Here is a 17,020-nt window from a genome sequence, read left to right on the forward strand (position 1 = left end):
GGGGTAACAAAGATTATGACTGAGAATTTAAGCTAACCTGGGTCTACGGGAGGAGCTAGGGCCTATGGGAGGAGTTCTTACACTCTGTATCATCCTACGGGAAGAGCTCTGAGCTTACAATAAAGCTCTACAGTTGTAAGTGTCCCTCCACTTACCTTTCTTTTTATTTCTATATGTATTTCTCCATTTTGGTACATTTTGCGGTGTGGGCACGTGGCCTGCCACGTCTCTAAGCAATGGGGTGCAACCTTTTTATTTTTTTCCCAAATAAATCCTTTTGGCAATGAAATAGTTAGTCAGTGTTATTTTTCAGTTGACAGGAGCTTTTATACAATGCAGGGAGCCTCTAGAAGCTGAAAAGGCAAGAAAAGTGTTCTCCTCCAGGGCCTCCAGAGGGAATGCAGCCCTGTGGACCCATTGCAGAATTCTGACTCCCAAAACTCCTAAGACAAGAGGTTCATGTTGTTTTGAGTCACTAATTTGTGGTAACTTGTTGTAGCAACAACAGGTAAATAATATATGGAGAATATAAATAATAAACAAAGATGCTTTGGTGAGCTAGGAGCCTGCCTAGCTGGGAAAATTCTGACAGAAAGATTTGCTTGGAACTCGTGTTGGCAAGGACAAGGAAAGGGGAGTTTCAGAAACAGATAGAAAGGTCGAAAGAACACAGAAATTGACAGATTCCCAAGATTTGAAGACAGTGGGTATATTAGTCAGCTAGGGCTGCCAGAACAAGATACCACAGTCTAGGTAGGTTAAAAAAACACAAGCTATTTTCTCACAGTTCTGGAGGCTAGAAGTCCAAGGTCTAGCTGTCAGCTGGGTTGGTTTCTTCCGAGGCCTTTCTCCCTAGCTTGCAGACCTCCTCCTCCCCACCGTGTCCTCACATGACCTTTCCCCCCCCGTGCATGCTCTGCCCAGGTGTCTCTGTGTGTTCAAAGTTCCTCTTATAAGGAGACCAGTCAGAGTGGAGTAGGGCCTATCCTAAGGGCCTCATTTTTAACTCAATCACCTCTTTAAAGACCCTGTCTCCAAATAGTCACATGGGAGTTAAGGCTTCAACATATGGATTTTTTAGGGGGCACAATGCAGCCCCTAACAATGGGGTTGGCAAATGGAGGAACAGTCTACAAAATAACTGGTTAGTGCCCACATTGGAGAATAAGGCCATGTATGACCATTCAATGCAATGAAAAGTGATTTGGGTTTGGATGTCAGTTTGGAAAGAAGACTTTAGTGGAACAATTGGCAATAATTTGAATAAGGTGTGTAGGTTACCTAATAGTATTACATTGGTTCTTATTTCCTTCTTTGATAATTGTACTATGGTTATGTAAGATGTCAGTATTTCAGGAGGCTTGGGTGAAGAGCATACAGGAATTCTGTACTATGAGGGCTCAGAAGGAGTCACCCAAAGATGCTCCTCTGTGGTATGGAGATTATTCTGAGCTAAAGGAAACTTTTGCTTTTCCCTTGACTACCTAGAAGAACTTGAACTAGTGACTTTGCCCATAATAAAAGATTATCAGAGAAAACCTTTATCGACTTACCTGTATGGCAGGGTAAGTTACTAATTACTGAACAGGCGCTCTCTCTGCAACGACCTTCTGAAGCCACAAGGTGTATTGCCTCATCCTTAGCTCAGCATGTCTCAAGTACCTCAACCCCCCTTTCTATATCTGAACCCCCCCATATGGGGGCCTCTGACTCTCTCATGTATATGGGAGATTGTATGTATTAAATTTGGTTATTTTCCCTTTATAGGCCAATCTCTCATGCCTATCTGACTATTAGACCAGACAAAAGATCCTTGAGGGCAATGGAATGTGTAGTCTCCAACCCCCACCCCTCATCCCCCTGCTTGGGTGAAGATTATATGGGAACTCTGTACTGGTTTGCAGTTTTATTCCTGTCTGGAATTATTTCAAAGTTAAAAGTTAAAAATTAAAAAATTAAGTAAAATAGGGTAAACAAAGGGGACAGACAGAGAGAATGAAAATGGGATTGGAGGTTACAGTGAAGGAAGAAAAAAGGGGGTAGAGTAGCAAGGAGAAACCTGAGTTCCATGAGGTTAGAGATTAAAGCTGCTGTTTGAGTCTCTCATGCTCCCCCTCACCCCTGCTTTTGGGACAGTACCTGGAGGCCCAGCATGTATTTTGGGAGGCAGTATTCAAGGAGTTACATTCATGAAAGACCTCAAATTTTCAATGTTCAATTTGTCTCAAAAGTTAGTGCATTGTGTGTGTTGACACTGTGAATTCTTTTCATGTAAACGTTTAAAACACACTGACATCTTGGTAACTGAGTTTCAGTATACACTCTTTCTATTCTCCACCCCCCCCCACGCCCCACCTGCTCCCACCTCCAAACCTTTTCTGGGGGAGATATAACTCATATACCATACGATTCACCATTTTAAAGTGTATTTAATGCTTTTTGTCCAACCATTACCATTATCTAATTATAGAACATTTTCATCACCCCCCAAAAGAACTCCATACCAATTAGCAGTCACCTAGCACCCCCCAGTCCCCAGCACCCCCCACCCCAGCCCCCGGCTCCTGACAACCACAACTCTCCTTTCTGCCTCCAAGGTCTTTTCTATTATGGACATTTCTTGTAAATGGATCAAGAACGCTGGAGACTTAGCCTCATTTCAAAAGCTCAGCCGGCACAGCGGCTAGTGGCCACGGGATTGGCCGGCACGGACGGGGTGTGCCTGGGCCGCCCAATCGCTCCCGCGCATCTGGAGGAGGCAGGTGCAGGTGGCGGAAGGAGGCGTCGGGAGTGCTGGCGCGGTGGCGGTCGCAGGCTGGCCCCCGTCGCGGGCATGGCGGGCTGGTGGTGGGCACTGCCGCGCGCAGCCGGGCGCTACCCGTGGCTCTCGAACGTGCTGCTTTATGGAGCGCTCTGCTCCGCCGGCGACGCGCTGCAGCAGCGGCTGAGCGGCGGCCCGGCCGACTGGCGGCAAACGCGGTGCGTGGCCACCGTGGCCGTGGTTTTCCACGCCAACTACAACTACGTGTGGCAGCGCCTGCTGGAGCGCGCGGTGCCGGGCCGCACACCGCGCGCCATCCTGACCAAGGTCCTTTGCGACCAAGCAGTGGGCGCACCGGTGGCCATTTCGGCCTTCTACACCGGTGAGATGCCTGGGCGGGGTTCAGGGGACCTGAGCTGGGGCCCAGGCTCAGGATTTGGGGAATTGAGGCAGGGGCTGGACCGGGGATGTAAGCCCTGGTTAGACGGATGGGGGCGGGGGGCGGTGTTCAGAGTCCGGGAGGGGGCTGGAGGTAAAGGCACAAAGGCCGAGGAGTCTGGGGACCAGGGATTAAGAGGGTTGAGGAGAAATTGGGAGATGGCTGGAGAGGCCAGGGATTAGGGGACCAACGTCGAGTGGGTCAGGGATCAAGGGGGTCAGGAGCACAGTTGGGATTCTAGGGTTGTGAGAATTCCAAGGCTGGAGACCACAGGGGGTGCGGGGCATAGGGTTGGGATGGGAGGAGGCGGGTTTGGGGTCCATTTCCCCCTGAAAAAGGCTCACGAGAGTGTCGAGGAGACCCCAGCTAACTGTCATAGCAGCTGCAACCACACTGACCTAGTTGTGGGTTAGCGGTGCTGCTCTTGGGGCCTCCATGGGCCTCCTTATCACTGGTGGACAAAACCTGAGGGGACTTGGCACCATGGGACCATTGTGAGTGGAAGCTGAGATCCTGCCAGGTTTCCCAGAAAATTCAGCTCAGGGCCTTCTCCCTGCTTTGCTAAGATTTTCCTGCTGGGCAGTGGGCCCATCCCCACATCAAAAGCCACAGAAATGTGAGGGGACCCCTGCCATAGAGGACTCTATATATGTGAGGGTCCTGGGAGCCCCCTCCTCGGAAAACTCATGGTCTGAAGGTCTCACCTGGGGAATCTTGCTCAGGGCCCTAAACACCAAAAATAGTGGAAAGAGCTCTGTGGCTTCCATCGTCTTCAATTTCCATAGCCTGGGAGGAATGGGCTGGGGAGGGAGACCCATACCCTAAGAAAATCCAGAGCCCTGGGCTTGGCTTTGGCATTGGGGATCACAGACCACCCCAAGAGGGTCTTGTCAGTGGCTGTAGGTGCCTTCTAAACTGGGTTTGGATGGCCAAGTCACCTCCTTGTAGAAGCCTGTATAGCCCCACAGATCTTACTGGGGCAGGGGCTATACTGGGAAAGGATTCTGTTCCTTTCCTCACAAACGCCACAGGAAACTAGAAAGACAGGATTGCCTGATGTAGTCTCAGCCAACCTCGTGGCCCACAGGGTCACTGAGGTCAGGGGAATGGAGAACCTGAGAGCAGGATCCCCTGGTTTGTCAGATATGTGTCTGTTACCAGGGTGCGACTTCTTTGCCAGATTTGCAGATTGATTCTTTTGGCCTGTTACCAGTAGTCTTGTACACTGGTGAAGAGGTTGGGAGCCAGGGGCTGGGAGTTTGGGAATCAGATTTCCATTTTATCCTCAAACGACCCAGTGAGGCAGGTACTCTTATTATTCCCATGTTACAGATGAGGAGATGGAGACTCAAAGGGGTTTAAATGACTTACCTCAAAACGACACAATTCATGCCATGTTCTCGGTCTCAGTGAATGTTGTCAGTATGCCTGGAATCGAGAGATGCTTCAGTAATAGGGCTTGGGGAGGCCTGTGGTTCAGGCACAAGGCTCCTGAAATAGAGTCCTGCCTACTTGCTTCTTTGTTTTGCTTTTCAGATTTCTGGTCCAGTTTCCTTGTCCTCCTTTTAAAATGAAGGGGGAAGGTGGGACCTGGTGGAGGCACTTCAGACTTGGAAACTGCCTGTATCTAATGGTCCCTTGTGCGTTGGGGAACTTGAGTAGTGAGTGATTAAGAGGTCTGGCTCGGAGTTCAGACCTGGGTTGATCTCAGACCACTGTTAACCTCCCAGAGCTCTTTTCCTTCTCAGAAACCCTGCCATTCTCAAGTTGATGGTTAGGAGGGTCAAATGAAATCGTGCATATAAAGTGCTTAGCACTTAATTAGTGCTGGGTAAGTGGAACGAGGTATCACCAATATTCTTGCTGGGTCTTCTGAGAGTTCTATTGTAAGAATCCCCTGCAAAGACTAAAAAGATTTTATTTCCCCTTCCTCCTAATAGGAGTTGAGGGAAACTTTTTTTAATCCTTACTCAAGAATATGTTTATTGATTTGAGAGAGAGAGAGAATATCGATTGGGGGCTTCCCATGTGTGTCCCAAACGGGGATCAAACGCACAACCTAGTAGGTGCCCTGACCAGGAATTGCACCCACAACCTTTGGTGTATGGAATGATGCTCCAACCAACTGAGCCACCCAGCCAGGACTGGGGGAGAATTTTTAAAGCACTCATTTTTGCACCCTTCCTAAAACGAGGGTTTTGTCCTTGCTCCCTGAATTTCTTTTCAGGGTTGTTGAACATAAATATTTTCAAAATTTTTTTAGGAAGGCTGAATTTTTTCAGGAAGTTCTGCTTTCAAATCATTATTAAAAAGCCTCTTGTTGGAATACCCAGGGTCCGTCAGCCTTTTTTTTTTTTTTTTAATAAAAAGGTAGTTAAGTTTTAAAAATTTTAAACATTTCACAGAAAGTTTGAAATGGAGAGAAGGAAAGTCGCCAATAGTCTCACTATCCTAACATTGCTGGTTTTGTAAATTAGTTTAAAAAAATCAATCAGTCCCTATAGTTTTTTTTCTTTTATTCTCAACCGAGGACATTTTTCTCATTACTTTTAGATAGAGAGGAAGGGAGATAGGAAGGCAGAGAGAGAAACATTGACGTGAGAGAGAAGCATCAATTGGTTGCCTCCAGTATGCTCCCAGATTGGGGATGGAACCTGCAACCCAGAAATGTGCCCTGCCCAGGAATTGAACCCGCAACCTTTTGGTTGCGGGATGACTCTCCAATCAACTGAGCCATGCTGGCCAGGGTAACCCCTATAAGTATTATATGCTTCTATTCTCACTTAATGTTTATCATTCCTTTAAAAATTTATCTAGTTTTAGCCCTGGGTGGCTCAGCTGGTTGGAGTGTCATCCCACAACCAAAAGGTTGCAGGTTTGATCCCTGGTCGGGTTGTGTACGGGAGGCAACCAACTGATCTCTCTCTCACATCCATGTTTCTCTCTCCCCCTTCCCCTCTCTCTAAAAGCAATAAGACATATCCTCAGGTGAGGATAAAAAAATTATCTAGTTTTAGAATGGATGTTATATTCCGTTTTCTGTGTGGACTCAGAAGAGACATATATTGAGTAAGGGATAGTGGTGGTTACTTTACATATTGAAATAGGAAACTTGAACTGTTACACAGTATTCTTCCTACTGAATCTTTTAAAATTCTTTTGGTGTGTGTTTTTGAAAATAGGTATGAGTATCCTCCAGGGAAAGGATGACATATTTTTGGACCTGAGACAGAAATTCTGGAATACATATAAGGTAAGGCAGACTTTTGAAAATGCAACCAAGATGTTTTTGTACATTTTACACATTATATACATTTTAACAAAGATATTCTTAAACTAGGGCTACTGCTGGTTGGTGCAAGGATACAATATTTTGACAGAGAAATCTTACATTTTGATAGCTAACTAAAACAAAACTTGAAGAGTGTCTATATATGAGTGTCTGAATTGTAGTCAGTGTTCTCAATGATTTCTGATGTCCTTATATTTACTGTTGTTAGTGATTATAATTTGGTGAATTTCAGAACCAAGGAGGTTATTGCAAGAAGGATAGAATGTGAATGGGATCATTCCCAGATTCAGAGTCAAGGTTTCCAGGTTGCATTCTGATGATTCCCTGTGCAAGGAACCTTCTTAACATCATAAAGGTGTTTACAGAGAAAGATGATATTTCCTACAGTTATGTCTAGGCCTGAAGCAAGTCACTTCTTGTACTCTTTGCTCAGTACAAATATACACAATCCAGTCTGTCAAATATGTATTAATTAATTCAACGAAGAGTTGTTGAGCAGGGTTCTTAAGACTTGGCAAAACGGTTGCTTTTCACCTCTGGCCTAGGGCATGTTTGGTTCTATTAAATTACAATGAGATCGATTTTCAGGATTATGGAATATATACAGAGCGGCCTAGGTCTTCACACCTACTTAATTCCTTATAAAGAGCAGTGCCAAGCTGCACCTAGCAATTGCCTGCGCTGCTTCTAGCATCTTCCAGTGAATGATACCAAGCCCCAGAACCAGCATCATCCACTTGATGGCTGGAAGGTGGGTGACAGGGAGGATCGAAGCCACATGCTTTCCCCAAGCTCCTCTGCTCAAAGAGTATGCAGAACTCTCAGGCCCATGGGGACACTGAAATGTGATTTTGTTCTGCTTTATTTTGGAAAAAGGAACAAGTTTTCCCATGATGCCATAGATCTTATGGAGATATGTACATCAAACATTTGTAAAAAGAGCAAACAAGGAGGATTGTGAAAGAAAGGGACTCGAGGCAGGGACTTGCAGATGTTCAGGTCCTCCTCCCTTGGTGAAGCCGTACAGGTTACCTTTTTTGCATGTTGAATGCCATGCCAAAGATCTTGAACTCCAGTAGTAGTAGTGGCAAGAAAAACCAAGGAAGGGAGCTATTGTAACCAAGTTCACATAAGAAATAAGGAAGGAGTGGGAATAGGAATAATATGAGAAATATTTGGGAGGTAAAGTTGGTAGGTCTAGATAATTGGAAATTGGGATTATGGACAAGAACACATCTAGGATGACCCACGGGTTTCTGACTTCAGTTACTTGTGATAGGATGTAGAAGGCAGTGAGCCAAGATAGCTGAGTTCAGTATGGGAAATGTTGAATTCCAGATGCTTTTGGGGTACTCAAAGGGAGATTTCCAGATACACAGAGGAGAGCTCAGAGCTAGAGGTGTTACCTATGGAAGAAATTGAGTTCAAACTAGGTTTTGATTGAAGTTTGATCAATGAAACTAAGAGCACAGAAGAAAGAAGCACCCTAAAGGAATCTGTCACAAAGGACTCACGGCCCAGGGGTATGTGAGAGTAGGTAGAACTGGCTCTTGGTTGCTAAGGAATTATCTGTCCAATCCAAGCTCTTCTGGTGAAGGTGGGTAGGACATCCCTAGTTTATTTGTTGTTTACATGTAAACAGTACTTGACCTTCTTGTTTTTTTGTTTTTTTTTTAAATTTTGCACAGATAGCAAGCAATTTCTCCTTTTACTAGCTTCAACATGGTGATTCAGGTATATTATCTCTTAGAAATAAATATGATATTACATTATTTTCTTTTATATAGTTTTTAAAAACTTTGATATGGAATGATTTCAAAATTACAGAAAAGTAACAACAACAGTTCAAAGAATACCCATATGGGGGGCCTGAATGGTGAGCCAGGTCACGTCTGCACGCGGGGAGCTCAGTCTCCCTGAAGAGGGAGGAGCTCAGTTCCGGTCACCAGGGTCTCTGGTCCTCCTTTGACACCTTGTCCCAGAGGTCCTACCGATGACACTAACAGAACTGTGGAGCCTACCATGCACCTTGTCCACATCTGGACCCCTTGGGCCTTGGCTGACCTTTTCCTGGCTTCTCTGTGGAATCTGGTGTGAGTCTTTGACAGCATCTACTATGTGCCAACACGAGCACCATAACAGAGCTGAGGACTTGAAAATAAACTTGAACTCCTGCCTGGCAGAAGTTCACCAGCTGGAGGAAGAGACCAGTGTGTAAAAAGAGAACTTGCCCCTCAAATATCTGATGGGGAAGTCAACACCACCTTCCCTTGCTCTGACACTCCATGCAAAACACTCCTTAAAACAGTTATGTCTGAGAGGCCACCTCAGGGGTCCAGGAACTTGTCCTCTGATAGGTGGTTCTGTCCACCCATGGGCTTCTGCCCCAGCCTCATCTCATGCCTACTTCTCCCCGCTCCATGCCTCAACTGCTCTTGAATTCTTTCATTTCCTGGAACATGGCAGCCTCTTTCCAACTAAGTCTTTCCCCAGACTCACACCTCCCCTTCCTTCTTACCTCAGTTTATACATCATTTCCTAAGAAAGCCTTTTTTTAAAAAATGTAATCCTCATCCAAGGATATTTCCATTGATTTTAGAGAGAGAGGAAGGGATAAAGAATGAGAGACACAGAGAAACATCAATTGGTTGCCTCCCATGCATGCCTCGACCAGGGATGGAACCCGCAACCTTTTGGTGTATGGCACAATGCTCCAACCAACTGAGCCACCAGGCCAGTCTAAGGAAACCTTCTCTGACTACCTATATTCACTATAAAGTCTCCTAACCCTCAGAATTGTCTTGTTGAACTTCTCACAGATGTGGTAATCACTTATTTATGTGAAAAAAATGTCCATATATCCTTTACTTAAATTCACCTATTAACATTTCGCCCCATTTATTATTTGCTTGCTCTATCCATCCATCATTCTGTCTGTTTTTCTGAATTGTTTGAGTTAGTTTATATGTAGAGTTACCATTTACCCCAGGTACTCCAGTATCTATTTTCCAAGAATAAAGATGTTCAGCCCTGACTGGTGTGGCTCAGTTGATTGGGCATCATCCTGCAAAGCAAAGGGTCACTGGTTCGATTCCTTGTCAGGGCACCTGCCTGGGTTACGGGTTTGGTTCCTGAGAAGAAGCCTAGTGATGTTTCTCACATCCATGTTTCTCTTTCTCTCTTTCTCCCTCCCTTCCCTCTCAAATAAAAATCTGTTTGTTTAAAAGATGTCCTCATAACCACAGCATAGTTACCAACTTCAGTAAATTTAACAATGATAGTAATCCTTCTATATCATGTACCATCCATATTCCATTTTTGTCAGTTGACGGTCTAGTGGCCTTTGTAGCATTTCTTTTCCTTCCAGTACAGGATCCAGGTGAGGCTCGGGTAGTGCATTTAGGTCTTATGTCTCTTTAGTCCCCATGAATTGGGAACATTTTGTTAGCCCTCCTAAAATCTATTACAACACTGATATTTTTGAAAAATATAGTCCTCCTCTCTTTAAAAAGAAACCAAATGAAGCATTTGCTTTTGGGGGGTTTGTCTGTCATTTCCTCACAATTAGATGCAGGTGATAGTGTACATTCCTGCCTGGAACGTGCCATCTGTGGTGATGCGTCCTCCTCAAGGATATCACAGCAGAAGGTGTTGACGCCCTTCTGTCCCCGATTGGAGATTTTAATTTTGACTGCCAGGTCAAGGTGTCTGATTTTTCTACTGCTTACTTCCTATTTTTCCTCTTGAAACTGATAAGCAATCTGCAGGGAAGCACTTTAAGACCATGCAAATAACATGTCCTCTTCCTCATCAGGATATCCACCCTACCCCGGTATTTGGCACCCACCTGTAGTTCTGCCCGAACCAGTCTTGGCTGTGGCGATGGTTGCCAAATGATGTTTCCAGCTCCAGCACCGGTCCCGCATTTCCTGGGTGGTGCTCAGCGATCTCCTGCAAACAAATGCCCGCTCTTCTATCTCAGTTGTTTAGTCACCTATTTCTCTATTTATTAGCAGTATGGACTCAGGGATTCTCATTTTTTTAATGGCTTACAATTCATTGCTGTAATTATTTTGGGTGCTTAAGTGTCCCAGACTTGGCCAGTGAGAATCCCTACAAGCTGGCTCCTATGTTCTTCTGACCTATGTCCCCATTTTTAAAAAATTCACCTCCTTACTTTCATAACAAGATGTCCCAGCTCATCTTTTATCTTTACCCCCCCTGCCCCAGCCCTGCAACCAGCCATTTCTCTGAGGAGTCCTTCTGCCTTTTAGTGGGGAATGGGGAGACCAAGCTCTGTGCACTGGATGATGTTACGTCCTGAAAGAAAATTGCTATAAGAAGTAAAGCCAGGTTTGGATGAGTTTACTCTTCTGATGCTTTTTGCTAAAGTAGTAAATTGTTAAATGAGTATATATTTTAAATAGATTATTATTTTTTAAAATTTTTTGGTTTTAGAGAGAGGGAACCATCAGCTTGTTGTTCCATTTATTTGTGCATTCATTGGTTGATTCTTGTATGTGCTCTGACCGGGGATCAAACCCGCAATGTTGGTGTATTGGGATGATGCTCTGACTAACTGAGCTACCTGGTCAGGGCCTATTTTAAATAACTTTTATTGCAACGGTTTATTGTAGAAACTGTAGGAAATAAAAAGTAGTAAAATAAAAGAAAGTAATACCACCTTTATACTATTAGTATAATACTACTTTTAAAGGCTTTAAAAAAAACACACAAAACCTCTAGCTTTTTTTAGATATATTTTACGTACCAAGACCTATATCTTTGAAAAAAATCCATCATCATGATTTTTTTTTGTCAGAATGTACAGGTTAAATCCTGTTAAAATAAGTCTACCTTGAAATATTTTGTAAAAAACAAAAAAGTCAACTAAACTTTTTCTATAGCATGAAATAGTAAAATATATTATTAGCAAATCATCCCATAAAGAATGGTTTGGTATAGTTTTAAAAACTGACTGATGATCCTTTTATAAATATATTCCTTTTGTTTGGGATAACAGGAAAAATGCAATATATAAATATATGTTGTTATTTTGAAAGCAGTTGTCTAACAGAGTTGATTCTGATTCTGGTAGACTTTCCGTTCTGGCTCTGTGACTATAACTAATACCAATGTCTTGTAGCTAACAGCTTTCTCCGCAACTTCCCACCCTCTTCTACCCAAGAGACCTTAATTTAATTGGTTTAGTCTTACATATACTGTCACCTCCGAATTCTATCTGCCTGGTGTTCCTTAATCTTTCATGGAATGAATTATGGGAATTTGTGTGTGTGTGTGTGTGTGATTAAAAAGCATTCTAATACAAACTTCTTTACTTGTTTGTTTTTTGTTTTAATTCCAGAGTGGTCTGATGTACTGGCCTTTTGTACAGGTGAGTTTAAAAAAATTTTTTTATAAGAGTTTATTTGAGCCAAACTGATGACATATGCCTGGGAGCAAGACCTCAAATGCTCCCTATCCAGGTGAGTTCTAAACCACTCAGAGTGCTAACTCCTGGCTTCGATTTACATGGGGCCCTAACATGCTCTCTCTTTCTGTTACAGCTGACCAACTTTAGCCTTGTTCCCATTCAGTGGAGAACAGCTTATACTGGACTCTACAGTTTTCTGTGGGTCACCTTCCTTTGCTATTCACAGCAGAGTGGCGATGGCACACTGAAGTCAGCTTTCGCTTTCCTTCATCTAAAGGAGGCCAGCCAAGTTGAAAGGCCCTCAGAGAAATAAATCAAGGATTACCCGAAAGTGACAATATTTTTCCTTAAATGCAGTAAATTGCCTGCCGATAAAATACTCTACTTACCTGCAGTGATGTGCTCCATTTGGAAGAATTATTATTCCATAGACCCCCTTGTTTCTTAATGATCAATAAGTACTTTAAATTTTATCCAAGCCTTTTCTCCTCATTCTAGCCTGAAAGTACTACTTCTCTAATGTTTTCACTTCTTCAGTACTTTGGTAAATACCAGTAACAGTGGTTAAATGACATTTTGTAATTGTTACTATTTCTAATATTTTAAGGCCATTTAATTATACTTAATGCATTTAATTATTAATGCCTTTTAAGGAACCTGTTTTGATTGTATACATCTCTTTTCTAACATCTCAGGTTATCCCTAAACACTTGGATCTGATTACTTTTTATACCAAATAGTTCTTAATAGTAAAATTCTTTTTTTTTAAAGCTCTTATTTTTATTTATTTTTAGAGAGAGGGGAAGGAGGGGAGAAAGAGAGAGAAATATCAATGTGTGGTTGCCTCTCATGTGGCCCCCACTGGGGACCTGGCTTGCAACCCAGGCATGTGCCCTGACTGGGAATCGAACCGGCAACCCTTTGGTTTGCAGCCCGTGCTCAATCCACTGAGCTACGCCAGCCAGGGCAATAGTAAAATTCTATTTACATAGAACTCAATCAAAGACAAGATTGAATAACTAGGTTCCTCCCCATTCCAATAATATATAATTATTTTACACTGATACTAAAGTTCTATAAGTATATTTTATATCATAAAAAGTAGTGTCTGATTGGTATAGAATATATTTGATTGATGTCTTCTATTTTTGTAATTTTTATGTTAAGTACTTTTTAGCTAATATTTTTTAGTTTTGAGCGTATTCAGAACCCCATTTCCCAGACACATAAAATTTTACTTCTTAAAGAAATATATTGAGTGAAGTTTTGGGGAAAAAAAAGAAAGAATTTTTCTGCCCCAGCCAGTGTGGCTCAGTTGGTTAGAGCATCGTCCTGTAAAATGAAAGGTCACAGGTTTGATTCCCGACACATACCTAGGTTGAGGGTTTGGTCCCTGGTCAGGGTGTGTTTGAGAGGCAAGTGATCGGTGTTTCTCTCACATTGATGGTTTTGCCCCCCTCTCTCGCTCTCTCTTCCTTCCCTTCTCTCTAAAATCAATAAGCATGTCCTCAGGTAAGGATTAAAAAAAATAAGAATTTTCCTTCCTTTGGAAGGAAGAATTCTATTTCATAGGAGGTCTGTACAGAAAAAGTCCAGCCATTGTTTATATAATGAGAATGGTTTGCGTGACATCAATGTAACCTGGCAGCCAAGGAGAGTGGACTGGAATGCGCATGCGTGAACAATGATGACTTCCCTGTACTACTCATTGGGGGCTGTAGACGCCCTTGAGTGAGCATGTGTACTGTGTGGCCAACACATTCAAAATGACTGAGCAAGTAAAACAATGAATCTGCATCAAATTTTGCGTTAAGCTTGAACATTCCTTTGTGGAAACTATTCGGATGATTCAGAAGGCCGCAGCTATAGGCAGCTGGTGATTGGCAGCTTCATCATGACAACGTGCCCGCTCATGTATCACGTCTTCTGCAGAGTTTTTTGGCAACACATCAAATCACCCAGGTGACTCAGCCCCCTTAGAGCCCAGATTTGGTGCCCTGTGACTTCTGACTTTTCCCAAAACTAAAATCACCTTTGAAGGGAAAGATTTCAGACCATCAGTGAGATGCAGGAAAATACAACAGGGCAACTGGAGGCAATTGAGAGAACTGTGTGAGGTCCCAAGGTGCCTACTTTGAAGGGACTGAGGTGTCACTGTCTTATGTGTCTTGTATCCAAAGTGTCCAATGTTTCTTGTATCTTATATCTTTAATAAATGTCTCTATTTTTCATATTACATGGCTGGATGCCTTCTGGACAGACCTTGTATGTTTCCAGGGAAAATAGTTACCCCAAATTTCATGCTGATGTTATATTTTTAAAAATCAGATATTTAAATTAAATTTTTATAGGTAAACAAGAGAAATTTGATCCAGTCTTTCAGATTTACTGTTTGTCTTACCTCAAAACAAATGGTTTTAACAATTATATGAGTATTTCATAAAGTTTCAGCAAATTTCATCTAAGAACTGAACCACAATTCTGTTGCTTCCACTGGAATATTGCACAGATTTAAAGATGTGAAGCACTGCGCTGGCTGGGTAGCTCAGTTGGTCAGAGCATCATCCTGATACATCAAGGTTGTAGGTGTGATCCCTGGTCAGGGCACATACAAGAGTCAGCCAATGAGTGCATAAATAAGTGGAACAACGAATTGATAGTTTCCTCTCTCTCTCCCCTTACTCCATCCTTCCCCTTCTTTCTCTTTAGAATCAATTTTTAAAAATGTGAAGCACTGAAATGTTAATTTATCTTGAGAATTTATATTTAAGATTAATTTAAGAATGTATACTTAAAAATTTTAAGCATATAACTTGTAATATAAATTTATGTAAGTCATAAGTATATGATTAATTAGTTTTATTTTACATTATTGAAACAATGGTAATAAATTTCTAGATAGTTTAATTTTAAATTCAATAACATGGATGGACCTTGAGAATATTATGCTAAGCGAAATTGGTCAGAAAAAGCTGAGAACCATATGATTTCACTCATATGTGGGATATAAAACTGAAACTCACAGACACAGACAAGAGTATGGTGGTTACCAGAGGGAAGCAGGTGGCGGGTAGTAAAGGGCAAAGGGAACCAAATATATGGCGATGGAAGATGATTTGTCTTTGGGCGGTGGGCACGCAATGCAACATGCAGATCTTGTGTCATAGAAATGTGCACTTGAAACCTATATGATTTTATTGACCAATGTCACCCCAATAACTTTCATTTTAAAAATCTAAATTTGTTATTTGTATTATCTTAAAAGTAGTTAATGCCACAGAAAAGCTATTTCACAATACATAAGACAAATGTTGTCATTAAAAATGTATATACAGAGTAACTCTAGTAAGTACTATCTGTAATCTTTTAGCTGAGCTTCAGCATTACTTTTATGATGGAAGAATAGTGTGTACATTTTGTACAAAAGTAATTGGAAAAACAGACCTTGTTTATACTGTGAAAGGGAAAAAGCTTATTATTCATTAAAGAGTATGATAATCTTTGCTCAATAATGTGTTACTCCATACTATAGAAAATATTGATATGTAGCATGCAATTTCTGAATTTTTGCAGATAATACACATTCACTTTTTAATGCAAGTGTGCTTTGCATTAAGTGCAATGTATAATGCAATGTTTGTCTGTTTTAAAATGCTGCCATCCTTGGTAAAACACATTCTAGACCTTCCGGGACTTAGAGCCAGGTAGGTGGACCCCATTCTACCTCCAAATTACCCCATTCTGTAAGACTTCTTTAACTTGGTTGTGTTGCCCTACCGTGTTCTCCTGGTCCTATGTTTGCTCAGGCAAAGAAAAACCTGTAATTCATTTCCCTTAATGAAGTTGAGGTAGACTGGACTTTCAAAGCAACTTAATATGTGTAGAAAACAAAAGGTAAATTTGGAGGATGTCAAAAGAATTTCTTTAAAAATCCCTTATAGAATATGGATTTCTGATTCTCTCATACTGAGCTTGAACTCAGGGATCACAAATCCTGTCTGAGGTCCAGGCATTTGGGGTATTTATCCTGCAGCTATAGTGGCTCCTTCCTGGCATTCGTTCCTGATTCCCTGGTTCTCACTGTATGATGATGTCATTGGCCCTGGGAGCTGTCTTCTTGGCCCTGCTGCTATCATTAAAATCAAGAGTGCCCGGGTCCTATCCTTTTGGACCACTGTTTTCCATTTCTAGTCTCAGAGGTAGACCTCCTACACAAATCGTTGAAAATGGTTGCTTAGTGCAGGGAATCTGCTACACAAATGGATGTGACCACCCTTTATAACAAATGTTATTAAATGGAATGTAAAGAGGATAAACAACACGATGACCATGTTAAAAGAAGTTCATAGTCTAGTTGGGAGTATAAGTAAAAAAAAAAAGTGTTAATTTGGTTCTCAGGACATCTAATCCAATTCATCACTCATTGCTTCATTAGCATCTGTAACAAGTGGTCAATAGAAAGCTTGAATTTTACTCAAGTAATGCCACCCAACTGTAGGTTAGTGGCAGAAGCAGTAGGTACTTTGAAATCATGGTGCCCTGGATAATCTGGGAAGGCTTCATGGAGGAGCTGCCTGAGCTGAGTCTCAAAGGCTGGAAAGTCACAAGACTGGAGGTCTGCGAACTAGAGTGGTGATGGTAGGACCAGGTGAGATACGATCTTGAGAGAGAGCAGTGAGAAAGAAAAGGCATTTAAGTTCTAACACAGAGGGAAATTTCCATCGCCACTCCTCCACTTTGAATAATGTACATGCTTCTATCCAGTTTACTTGTAATTAAAAATGACTTGCAACTTGCCTTTTCATTTGTGGGAAAATTAATAAAAGCTAATTATATTTTATGTATACCATAGTTGGTTTGGTGTGAGAGAATTGGGCAATGTGAGAGTTTGCATGTGTTCAAAATTTTCTAATACCAATTCTGAGAGTGGCATGTGAAAATATTTTCCACAAAATCTGTTCAGTAAGGTAATTCAGTGTACAAAGTAATTGATGATTTGCCTACTATACAGTCTGTGAAATTTGGCATTTAGGGGTTCCTACAAATGAAGGGTGCTTTAGGAAAACTTCATCTTACAATGTATTGATTCTCCTC

General features: G+C 42.1%; 1 protein-coding gene across 1 annotated transcript; it reads left to right on the forward strand.

The window, feature by feature from the left end:
- Positions 1-2,749: 2,749 nt before the first annotated feature.
- Positions 2,750-16,721, forward strand: MPV17L (MPV17 mitochondrial inner membrane protein like). Its single transcript, XM_024571321.4, has 4 exons — positions 2,750-3,143; positions 6,383-6,453; positions 11,858-11,887; positions 12,060-16,721. Exons 1-4 carry the CDS (start codon positions 2,834-2,836, stop codon positions 12,237-12,239), a joined length of 591 nt encoding a protein of 196 aa, XP_024427089.3. The 5' UTR covers positions 2,750-2,833; the 3' UTR covers positions 12,240-16,721.
- The last annotated feature ends 299 nt before the right edge of the window (positions 16,722-17,020 follow it).

Source organism: Desmodus rotundus, chromosome 1 (genome assembly GCF_022682495.2).
Source record: "Desmodus rotundus isolate HL8 chromosome 1, HLdesRot8A.1, whole genome shotgun sequence".
Lineage (NCBI taxonomy): Eukaryota > Metazoa > Chordata > Mammalia > Chiroptera > Phyllostomidae > Desmodus > Desmodus rotundus.